General features: G+C 36.5%; 1 protein-coding gene across 8 annotated transcripts in view; it reads right to left on the bottom strand.

Moving 5' to 3' along the window:
- Positions 1–344: 344 nt before the first annotated feature.
- espn (espin) overlaps positions 345–12,650 on the bottom strand; it is a 45,796-nt gene continuing 33,490 nt past the window's right edge. For 4 of the 8 annotated variants that reach the window (XM_042004939.1, XM_042004941.1, XM_042004945.1 and 1 more), the window contains 3 exons: positions 5,216–5,295; positions 3,822–3,842; positions 345–2,589 (listed from right to left, as the gene is read on the bottom strand). In XM_042004939.1, the coding sequence (XP_041860873.1) occupies positions 2,442–2,589; positions 3,822–3,842; positions 5,216–5,295 (249 nt within the window). In that variant the 3' untranslated portion in view covers positions 345–2,441. The remainder of the gene's footprint in view (positions 2,590–3,821; positions 3,843–5,215; positions 5,296–12,650) is intronic. The other 4 variants (XM_042004942.1, XM_042004947.1, XM_042004943.1 and 1 more) reach the window with 3 other exon arrangements.

Genomic DNA, 12,650 nt, shown 5'->3' with positions numbered 1-12,650 from the left:
TCAGTCATTTTATCATACTTTGTCGTTTTTCTCTTGCTAGATACACAGTATTGTTTATAATGTTATTTCCTTTTTACTGAATTGTAAGGTGTTATATTCAAATAAAATGATTATCTATTTGAATATATATATATATATATATATATATATATATATATATATATATATATATATATATATATATATATATATATATAAAAAGTAAAAGTAGATTATAGATATCTTGCTATTGATGGACTAACTCAAAGCTGCCCTTACAGCTCAGGCCAACATTTCAGATCAATGATGCACTAAATGTAATTCATTCATACCAAACACAAGTTAAAAACAAACACAATCAAAAATCAGGTTTCTTGATTAAATTTATTATCTTAATCTTTAACAGTCTGAAAATATTATTGTACAAGATTAAGCATTCTATCCAAACAAGGCTGAGACTCATAATGCAATATGGAAATAATGAAATGACTAAATTCTGAGGGTTTTTATATACAATATCTGTGTATGTATGTATGTATATATATATATATATACATATATATATATATATATATATATATATATATATATATATATATAATTAAATGGCAATGATACTTATATCAGTCTTAATTTTAATATTATATGGCATCAGATGAGAAGAAAATATGAATAGTTCCAAATGATCAATCAGGCCCATGTCTTTCAAGGAGTTCTGTCTTATTTTTGTTCAAATGGGCATCAAACAGCTTGAAAGCAAACAGAATATTTACCAACACAAGGTAGGACTAATTGGTCATGATTACAAAGAGTAAGTGTACTCTTAAACGTTAATGCACTGATTCATGCACAAGTAAAACTTAAAATCTGTCTCCAGATATTTACAGTGCATTTGCCACATTTTCATAATGAGCTCTAAGTGGATGAAACTATCCTGAATTATTAATGAATACCAAGATGACTTGAAAATCTAGAAAGTGAATGAGCACAGAAAAAGTGAAAGCCATATAATAATTTGCCTGTATTTGTGTTAGGTCTGTTATGAAAAAAAAAAAACATTCTCCCTGAATGTCTAAAGTGAATTATACAGTACATTGTATAAGTCTTGTTCATCTCATTTACAATCAGAAGTTCAACCAAGAGCAGTTGAGTACTGAAGCAGACCATTACCAAAGACTAACTGGTAATATTTAGGGAACAGGATATTTTTATATGCCTATCTGCTGCAGACAGAGAGCGCTCTACAATGTGTAAGCGGATCTGCTCATCAAAGATTTATCCTCCAGGTTAGTGGGACACAAACCGGAATTGGACACAGAACAAACTAATGTTATTTGTGACTATTGCAATATTTAGTGCACAGATAAGAAACCTGATCTAAAATGCAGCTCTTCTGATGCACATGTTTTGTTTTTGTTAAAGAAAAATAGCAGGATTTTACATGTTTCGTGCTTCTTTGCTTTTCCTTGTTTTTCATTGCTTTCATTTTTAAAACCCAGTATGCCTAATATTTCACCAAAACATGCTCAGTACTCAACACATGCACACATTTCATTTTCACACTAGCTTAACACTCGTCACATTTTGAGCCATTAAATTGGAATTTTAGTTTCTTTTCAGCAAATATGAATAAAATTCAATTCACACATCTACATAATCTTTGCATTGTTTAAAAATAGGATATGTGTCAATATTTCAAATAACAGAGAAATTAAAAATGGCCTAACTAAAGAAAACCGATCAGTTTGAGCTTTGTTAAGATTGGTTCACTAAAAGAACATCTGGCAGTAAAATGGAGCCTAGAAAATGCTTCTATGAGCTGGATACAAAAATGTCATGACTAAGACCTGATAAAGAAGTGACACTATGAACATAAAGGATGTATTAGCTGCTTCATGATGTAACAAGCCTTTGCTGAGTACATTTTTAGATGACACCACTTTTTGGAGCTATTTCCATTTGGTACATAATGGCAAGTGGATTTAACAGAGGGATCATATAAATGCAATAATAAACTCACAAGCAGCTTCTTTAAATCTACCACAAGCCTATCAAATCTGGTACATGAATTATCTTCTAGTGATTTGCAGGAAAGTAGTAAGATACTACATGTGATCTTAATTCAGTTCAGGACATGTGCATTTATAACAAATGCCTTTACAGAGTCAGTGCATGCTGGAATGTTTGTGCTGAAAGACCAAGACCATGAGATGTTTTTTTTTGTGGGAGATGGAGGATCATTCACCAAAGCTGAGCCTCAGAGCCTGTGTGGACAGCAGCAACCACAGCGTGGGCCTGTGCTACTGGAGGCTGAAGAATGACACAGCAGAGTTCAGGGGAGATGAGCTCTTACTCGCTCTCTGTTGTACGGTGTGGGACAGAGGATGAGGAAGAGAGAGCATTGGGTTAAGTGGATGAGGGTGAGGAACACTGCAGGGCAGTGGGTGGGGAAATTATCCCGTTCACTTTTTGGCTATGTCACCTTTCTTCAGAATTATCTGCCGCTGCCAGGGGGCCAGTTTGGTCTCATCATAGCCCATGGTCCGTAGTCGCTCCAGCTCCGTCTTTTCCTCTTTCTCCTTCGCCTGTTTGGCCTGCTGTTCGGCTTTTCTATTTGAATCCACAAGGATAGATAAAAAAAAAGAAAAAAAAAATCAGCAATGTAAGATTATCCTTCAAAATAATTCCCTTAATTTTAGTTTGTAAGTTAGTTCTCTAGTTTGATTATTCAGTTTTAATTTCATCTTTTAGGAATCTTTTAGGAAAATGCTGTGATTTTCTTCCATTCAGCCATGACATTTGGTGCTGATGTTGTCTGCATCATCCAAAATATATTAATATAATTTCTGAAGTGTTTTGTTATCTGAAAAGAAAAAAATAAATATGCAAATGAGAGCAGCTTTGTTGGGAATTCGGCTGTATTTGGATGTACTGGAACTTTGAAGCGAGAGGTTTGGCTAGGCCCATTTAAGTTTAGTTTAGCATGTACATGCTGGAGTTATTCAGTCTCCCGCCAGATTTTCTGGGTGTGTTAGTCTGGTTTTGAAAGCTTTGATTTCTTACTATTTAGATTGGACTTACATGTTTACATACATTTTAAACTCCGGTTTTGTACAATAATGAGCTTTTTCCAGGGTGAGGTAAACCTGCTGAGTAAGTCTCTAAAAGTTTAAATTAAAGGCATGTGTGTGTCAACTTGGTGAAATTTGAGTTCTCATTAGGTGGATTTTCTTTTGCAGCATTCACATAGCTATGGTGCATCCTATTTATCTACCTCCAATCTCTAAATCGAACATGGCTACCACTGACATATTGTGATCACTGCCATTTTAAACTAATTATTATCTTTTATCAAATGTCTAATTAACATGTTGGTACTATATGTGCAAAATACAATGCTTTGTACTGCCATTAACTTGTGTTGTGTATGATAGTTAGCCTGGAAAATTAGTAAATCCGGTTTACTGACTTGAGTCAAAATGAATGAAGCACTAATGATGGTTGAATGGAAACCTATGGTGATGTGACCCAGTGATGTGATCCAGTGATCCAAGGCAGAACTGGTGATCCGTGCTACCTTGGGTCAATCTAGATGACTATTTAAGATTAGCTATAATGTGAGTCATTTGAAAAAATGCACAAATGTAATCAGACAGCTCTGAATCAGTTGCCCTAATCCCAGAATATTATCTGATAGAGCCATTACGTGAACAGTTTGCCAATCATTGTTTCCAGTGGAAAAAAATACAAAGACTTGATTAATTTTCATCCTTCAGTTGTTTAGCCAATTTCTTTAACATGCTACAAATATCGCTGTTTTTAAAAAAAAATTAAAATCTTACCTTTTTTGTTCCCTGTCACATCAGGAAGTTGAAAGCACAAGAAAAAAAGGTGTAAATATCTCAAACAGCAACAAGCTCTCCCACAAAGTAGAGCAATTATGTTTTATTGCTTGTCTTGTCACTAACTAAAAGGTCATATCACATATGAAACATTAATAAATGCTTCACAGTCATACACACCGATGGAGACTGACAAAATGGATGGAAATAACAGACACCGACTAACCCACCAAGTGGGGGTTAACATTAATTTTGGTGGGTAGAAATGAAAACTTACTGGCCAGTTTGTCAGATTGAATCATTTAGGTTATTTTTCTGGCAGTGCTATCACTACATTTCCCAAGAACACTGTTCTATGACATATCAATCATCCATAGGCAGCGTGTTTACTTTAGCGTGTCAGCTCTTTCCTGAACAAAGTGAAGCTGAATAAGGAGCCATGTGACATGTAGAAGGAAAAACAAAAATCTGGTGGATAGGCAGTTTAAATGGGATGGGACATATGGGAGGAAAGGGAGAATGTCAACGACGAAAAAGGAGGTGGAAGCATTGAGATCTGGCATGCAGACAGTTTGCGCTCACCTTGTCCAAAGTTTGTGTGTAAATGCAAACAGTAATCTAAGGACACAGAATATTGGCTCTGCTACTTCTAGGAACTAAAACCTTCTGTGTATTTCAGTGAACTACTTTAGCTAATCAGGTGATTTTGGTATTGAAAAGAGATGTTAGCATAACAGACTGATTATTCTAGCTAGCAGTACATTATAATATTACAGGACAAAACAGTGCAAGACAATACCTTGTTATGTTAAAACTAATGTACCAGATCTAAATGGTGTTGTCCAGCTGAGAAATCCCTAAGCCAAAATATCTGTTTTGTGTCTATAGATCCATGTTACATGGAAAACTGGAACTTTCTGCTGACAAAAATTATTTTACATTTATTTTACAATAGAGTGTATCAGAACACTTGTTGTAAAGAGATGCTCTGATGAATCAAAAGACAGAACTGTACAGTCTTACATTGTACAGTATGTTTCTATTGATTTTTTTTCCACACCCATTTTTATGCTTTACATATATACATATTATTATGCATTACATAGCTCTCTAATCTCAACATTTAGATGAACCAGCATTTGAAGTCAAAAGTTAAACTAAACTGCAGCTCACAAAGAATACTGCTATAATAAATCAGATCCATCTCACTAATAAACTGAATCATACTCTAAGCTTGAAGAAGCTTTACAACAAATGTCACAAAGCATGGTCATGTTTACAACAATGGTTGTAAACGTATAAAAACTATTAAATACCCATAGTCTCCACCCACTGGTTCTGGAGCTAAAGAAATATGGCACAAGGCAGCGGAGCAAAACCACACTGTTACTCACCTCTCTTCATCCATTTTCTTTTTCATCATGTCTCTCCTCCATGCTGGCATTGATGCCAGGCGTGCAGCCTCTTCTTCAGCCTGTAAGGAGACACAGTGGTCCAAAAAAGAGACAGAGATGGAGGCCCACCCTAGTCAGTAAAGAATGTTTAAACTGAAGCCCTCATATAATTGCCTTTGGTTAACTACCATTTACTAACTACAATAAACAGTGACCCAGCAACATCTTGAATACTTATAGAACCCTTATCATTTTAAAATCCAAGATTAATCAGTCATAATTTGCAGCACAACATCAAAAACAGACGGTAAGTCAGATTATCTATATCACAGGGCCAACTGTCATCAATCCTGTAACCCTAGTAGACACAGTTCAATAACATTAACTCCAATTGCCATGTAGAGCAGGCCTTTAATATAATAATTTTTTAAACATCATCGAGATGACTCAGACCAGTTTATAGAACCTATAGTTGGCTTTACATTTTATATGGCTGTAGTATTACTTTTGTCAAGATCTTTGAAAAACTCAATCAAATTTATTAGTCATTTAGGTGTTTTGTGCCTCTTAAATGTCGCATAAATATACTCAGAAGTAGGTGAGCACCTGCAGACAAAACTGTGTTGAACCACACATCCAATCATTTTTGTTCATTCATGTTCTCAAATGTCAAATGTTATACAGCTAGCCTCTATAGAAACCCAAAGAGACTATGCAGTCAGTACATTATACTGTTTAAACTGATGTATTAAATGACAAAAGCAAACAGACTTCACAATATCTATTCATTTGCCGTTTTGTACTGAAACAAACTAAATGGTTTTAAAAGAGTAGATCAGCGTTTTACAGGATGTTTTCAGTGTGCATGTACTGTAACTGGATCCTTTTTTCTCTAGCCTGTAATTGGAGGTGGAGCAGGAGCAGAGAAAGAGGGCAGCCATCTTGGATTTCTCATCCTCACTTGAGATCCATTACCCTTTTGCATTCCTTTTACTGAAGGATTTCACTTCCCCTAGCTAACATGAGTCCAGGTAAGATTATCTGCCCATTTAAATCTTAATGATTCCCCTGGGAATTTAAGGCCATGAAAAAAAGAAGTATGCAAAAAATTAGCCTGCAGAAATTATATTTACACAATGTAAGTTGGTAGTGTTTTAGTCAAATGATCAGAAAGGGGTTGCATTATGACTGGAGTAAGGACGCTTCTTATTTAGTGACAGCAGATACTGTGGTTTCACATTTTGTAGTTAAGCTGCAGTCAAACCAGTGTATTAATAATAAGCTGCTTGCCACCATACTTATGTTTAACCATTCATTAAATCCTAGTCTTGGCAGTATTGATGTTTGACTTGCATTACATGACTTGGATGAATTACGTTACCCACTAAGCTATAGTTGTTGTGAACTGGGGTTTACACTCAAAGCAGTGACTCAAACTTCTGGCCCTCAAGAGCGGAGCAAAACATTATCATTTTATCCTGAATTTCTGCAAAGTAATACAAACAAAGGTTTGTTGCTTTAAAACAAAATTCTCACATACTCCAAAATAACTGATAAGTAAATTCAGATTCAGGGAGCAAGAGAGAGGTTCATGTATAAAATCATAAGCCAAACTTAAGATTTAAATTAGAAATGGTTCAAATGTGAGAAATGAAGCATGCATATTAACTGTTAAATTAAATTCCTCAACCCAATGCAATCCCAACCTGACACAATCTTACAAGTATTGGTGTCACCGTTCCTCAATATGTTGCACCAATCAGTATAAAGCATCCATGCCAGCCTGAGTGCAACCAGTGCATTGCATAACCCAGGCAAGCATTTGTTACCATCAAAACTACACGGAAAAAATTCATTTGGAAACTTTTCTGAATCTCAAAATTTTCTGTGACCCAAGAAGAAAAACCTGGAGTTTTTCCAGTTTTCCATTACAGCTATTTGAATGATTAAGATTATGAAAAATATAAGTTATATATTGATGTTAATCAATCACTTTCTGTGAGGTTTTTACAAACTGTGCTGTTCTGATGAACAGTGTTGGGGGTAACGCGTTACAAAGGTAACTCGTTACTCTAATATACTACGTTTGGCAGTAACGAAGTAATACAACGCATTACTAACTATATTTTGGTAATATTATTACAGTAAATGAGTCCGGTAATGCGTTACAATCCCAACTGTCAGTATAAACATCAGACAAATAAATAATAAAACAACCATCGCGCAACAGCCGAAAATAAATATGAAGTAGAAGAAGAAGAAGAAGAGGAAGAAGAAGAAGACGAGGGCGGCGGCTTTAAATTAACAGAAGAAGAAGAAGAAAAGGACGAGGAATGATGGCAACCGACTCGACATTTTCTAAGTGGGTTTACTCTCACTATTTTGAATACATCAGAGAAATCGAAAAGAACAATGAGGTGTAGAACAAGAGTTTGTATCACATCATGTCGTTTAATTCTTCCATATCATTACATTATTGTAATTCAGCAGTTCATATTAACAACTACTTTCTGATGCAACCTCATTAGACTTTGTTGCCACACACATACTATAATAATGAGGAACTACATTTAAATGAGAACTATTCACCATGACAAAATATTGCGCACCTTCATTGCGTAATGCCTTGTCCTAAATGCTTATTTTGGTGAAAAGTAACTGAAAAGTAATATGTTACTTATTACTTTATACAGAGAGTAATATTGTAAAGAAATGTATTACTTAAAATTGAAAGTAACTGGTAATGTGAAATATATTACACTTGGGAAGTAACTTTCCCAACACTGCTGATGAAATGCTTGTTGGCCTTGGTATTGACTAATGGATCAAGCATTTTCTTATACTGGTTGATTTTATATAAAATAAACTAATGGAAATGTAAATTTGAATTCTTTCTGTGTAATCTTCATTTCCTGAATTTAGCAAATTCACGTGTTATGCTACTCCAATAACACTGTAGGGCAATACAGACATTAACGTTACTACACAATCTTTAGATTGTTATTTATATTCTTAAAATCCGACAAAAATACACCACATAAGTTGAAATCTATTCAGTAAATGGCTTTTAGTTTACCAGCTGACTGCCTCCCATTTGAGCTGTGAGGTGACGAAGATTCACTGTAACCTCCTTATGGCTCCTGCAAGCCATGGATAGCATGACAGCGGGTGGTACTAAGAGGGTTACTTGAAGGTAATCTTGATGCCACAGAACAGACACCATGAGAATAGCGTGGATCTTCTGAGCCACAAGTATTGCAGTGAAGGATTTCACATTCAAGAGCTGTGTTTGACAATGGCTCTTTCATTGGCACATATCAGGGTGGATGTTTGTTTTCAAAATTATGATACAACTTTTGAAAAAGGTATTATTTTAGTTTGATTTCTGCACATGTAACTGAAATGTTAATCAGTAGAATAATATCTCATTTGTGAGAAAAGACTGCTGAAATCCTATAATCACTAAAACGCCAACTTTATTTCTGATAGCAATGTAGAAACCAAATAATAAAGCAATACATTTAAAATAATGTAAAATCAAGAAAAAAAAAGTAAAGTATACACAAATAATACACAACAAAACAAAGGAATCACTTAAATGGGATATTTAGAAACTATTACATGCTTTAAGTTATAACTTTGACATGAAATATTCTTACATCTGGAGCCATAAATTCGCATTTTTATTTAGTTCTACAATATACTGACCATACTCTATCAATTTTTGTGACCAATACTTAAAGGCACACATAAAAACAAAATTCTGATTTCACAGATTTAAAAACAAAGGCTACTTGTGAGCCATTAAATAGCCTTCGACTTTGCCAACCCTCCCAGTTTCTTTGTCTCACTTTAAGCAACAATGAGCACATAAAATGCTGAATATCAAGAATCAAAGGTTGCGCTATAGAAAACCTTCTACTGTATTTCTTTTTAATGTCTAAAACATGTATCCTTTGGGGGTCAGTTGTGAATGAATCCCTTAAAATTCTGATAGCACAGACAAGACACAGACATGTAGAGTAAAAAGATTACTGTATATAAAGATATCCATGATCTGAACTGCTATACTTCCTCACAGATTCAGCTGAATTTGTCTGATCATGTGATAAATAAATGCCTAGATACAAAACTTTACTCACAAACTTGTGCACCACTAAATCTGAAAGCTGTAAGGGGAAGCCATTTTGATGCTTCTTTCAGGATGTTAGCCTGCTTTTCACTTTTTATATTGATGATTATACCGATTATACTGTAATGTGCACACTCACAATGACTAAAGCATCAATTGAGAGTTGCATTTTGCCACAACCAGTCACACTTTTGCTTTGCTAAGGACTAGTAGCCAAAGTAAAACTCTATGATTTATTATTTATTCAATGACATGATCAATCGGATTTTTCTGAAAAAAAGATCATAGTCACACAGACCGTTCCTGATATAAAAACATCAGATTGAACACCCTCTGAGCATTCTTAATTAACATCCACTAAACCAATAAACAAAGGCTAGACACTGCTCAGCTCTATGGTGTTACCATCTGAAACTAAGTATAAGTGAGACATTTAAATGTAGTTTAATGAATCAGCTAAATCTGGACAACAATGGATAGAAAAATGGGTAAAAAAAAAAGGAAGGAAATTGGTGCAGTCATGGGCAACACAGAGAGAAAGAGGAAATGTGCTTATGGGTATAAAAGTGTAACTGAAGTTTAACTGTTATCATGTACTCTGAAGTACTTACCAATTGTCACCTAATCTTGCACATTAAAAAGAGCATTTAATTTCATTACTTTTTATGGCAAATCTTTTTGTTTTAAAAGTTTGTTTTCCTAAAAGCAAAGTACAATGGCAATTAATCATGCTTCATTTACAAATCTCTTGGTTCACCACTATTCAAATAAAACGGTAATTTCAAATTAATGTCTCTTGAAATAAATGGCTTTCTCTGCATCCACTAAGGCCTATAGTAATGGAAATCTCAGTGCAGCTAAATGGAAGCCCTTTGCTACAGTTCAGGTACAAGGACCAGTAAAGGTCCTTATGTCATGGTCTAACACACCTGATGGATTTTCTCTTTCAGCATGGTCCTCTGTGCAGACTACACCCAATCAAACCTTGCCTTTTATGCATTCCCTCTTTGGTTGTGATCTTAGTGCACTTTTTGCCCACATTGCTTTTAGATATCGAAAAGCTCTGCTTCTTTTTCTTTCCAAAAAGCAAAACTCCGATCAATGTATCTAATGATTTCCTCATTACTGAACTCTTTTAGCTCATAAATTACTTTAATTGAGTCCTCTGTGGGTTCCTCTGTGGGTTCTGTGGGTGGTAGGGTTTTATCAACAATAGGTTCATCTATGATTTTAACAGTAACAGGTGGGACATCTTTCATTGGACCTGGTCCTGAACTTTCTGTTGTGTCCTGCAGTGTCTGAAGTTGTTGTACACTTTCAGTTGTGGAGCTTTGCATGTGGTCCGGCTGTGATATTGTCCCATTGGTAACCACAGACTCATTAAATGGCATCTGCTCATTGGATTTTACATTCTCTTGAGAACTATTCTCCAATGAATCATTTGAGGCTCTCAGCTCCACACATTGGCCATTGTCAGAAATGTCATTCTTTGCAGTGGATGATGATGAGGAAACTTGTAATTGGGAAGCCGATGGGGAAGGTTGTGGTGTTGGTGCAGGTGGATTAGAATGTGCATTTGTGGGTGGAGGAGTATGCGTAGGAGGAGGAGGAGGAGGAGGATGAGAAGGTGGGGGTGGGAGTGACTCTTGCATTGGCATAATGGGTATGTCAGAAGACATAGAACGTAGAGAAGCTGTCATCACACCTCCATCATTCGAGTCTCCAAAATACTTTAGTTTGATGTCCTCAAAGCCATCTGCCCAATCCCGTTTCCCCCTCTCAATTTCCTCCATGACTTCCTTGTGAAACTGTCTTATAACCTCCCATTTATGGCTGCCAAGACGATCAAACATCTCATAGCATAAAAGGTGTCGGAATTTCCGCTCATTACGAGACATGTTCATTTCCAATAACTGGAAGTATCCAAGCATGAAGAGGTCAAGGGTTAGGCTTTCATAGCTCACAGGTGACCCGCTGATGTGTGGCAAGAAGTGCTCTGGCCAGTAGATCATCTGGGCACGACTAAGTCTGCGGATCTGGCGTGTCGGCACTTGGCTCATGATTGTCCTCCAGTGCCCAATCAGATTCCCTACTACCTGCTTTGACTTCATGAATAGGAGAAGTTTATCATCTTCATTCTGTATCTCCCCACTAACTTGTGCATTGAATTGGCTGTAGTCCTCATAGGTCACGTCTAGGTGATTTCTTCTCTTGCCTGTATATTTAGTTGGATAACATTCTGAGATGGTATACTTTCGCCAGTGTTCAAGGAACAGAAAGACAATTCTCTCTTTCCTCATTTCAATGCATTCTTGGACATAGCTTAGATCTGTCTGCACCTCCAGGCTTCTTGTTAGTTGGTCATTATTTAAAATGGGGTCTGAAGAAAGAACCTGGTTGAACTGCTCCATGTTTGTTGAAGCCATTACCTCAGAGGGCACATATGTCTGAGGAGCATGAGATGCAAGAATAACTGGTTCTTCAACAAGTGGTGCAACAGCCCCATTTTCTAGATGTAAATGTTCATTGGCTTTGAAGTCAAGGTTTGCAGATGGGGTGCAAGGAACTTCATCCCCACAAGCTGTCTCCTGATCATAGCTACACTCACTTACCACAGGGAGGGATCTTTTGCGTTTGTAAACCCTGCTAGCTTGATGATCTGGAAATTGTGATTGATTCTGAATTTCATAATTGGCCTTAAGGTTCTTCACTGAGACTCCCCACTGCTTTATTTCCTTCTCTACCTCCTCTCTGGTCGAGAAGGACTGAGAACGTCCAATATATCCAGTGGCAACTGATGCAGGTTGAGACTGGTCTGTGATCATATTCTTTGCCTCTATTTGTGAATATCCAGGAAATATAAGATCTAAAACATCTATCTCTTTGCCTCCCAGGGTGGCAAGAAGAACTGCCATACTTTTGAGCAGGGTAGAGATCTTGCTGCACCAGGCTGGGAGATCCTCTGCTTGTCCATGTACCTGCTTTGGATTAACTGAGAAGTGTCCTTGACTGAGAGCAGCAGAAACTGGTAAGAGCTGGTGAAGCTCTCGCTCGAGTTCTTCCAGTTCCTTCTCCACTTCTGATACCTTATGCATGACCTGCAGGTTCTCAATTTGCTTCTCAATTCGGTTTAGGTCAGCTTCGGTCATCAGTTCCCCAAACGGACCCAAAATGGCATTGTGGACGTGGGAGTAGTGCCATTCTTGAGGCTGGTAGTGCCCACTTGACGCAAACTAAATGAGAGGTCGGAGACCAGCAAGACAAGAAAAAAGGGAAGGAGGGAGGGATTCCTTCAGCACGAAG

This window comes from Melanotaenia boesemani, chromosome 13, assembly GCF_017639745.1.
Source record: "Melanotaenia boesemani isolate fMelBoe1 chromosome 13, fMelBoe1.pri, whole genome shotgun sequence".
Classification (NCBI taxonomy): Eukaryota; Metazoa; Chordata; class Actinopteri; order Atheriniformes; family Melanotaeniidae; genus Melanotaenia; species Melanotaenia boesemani.
This window is presented reverse-complemented; position numbering and strand designations above follow the sequence as displayed.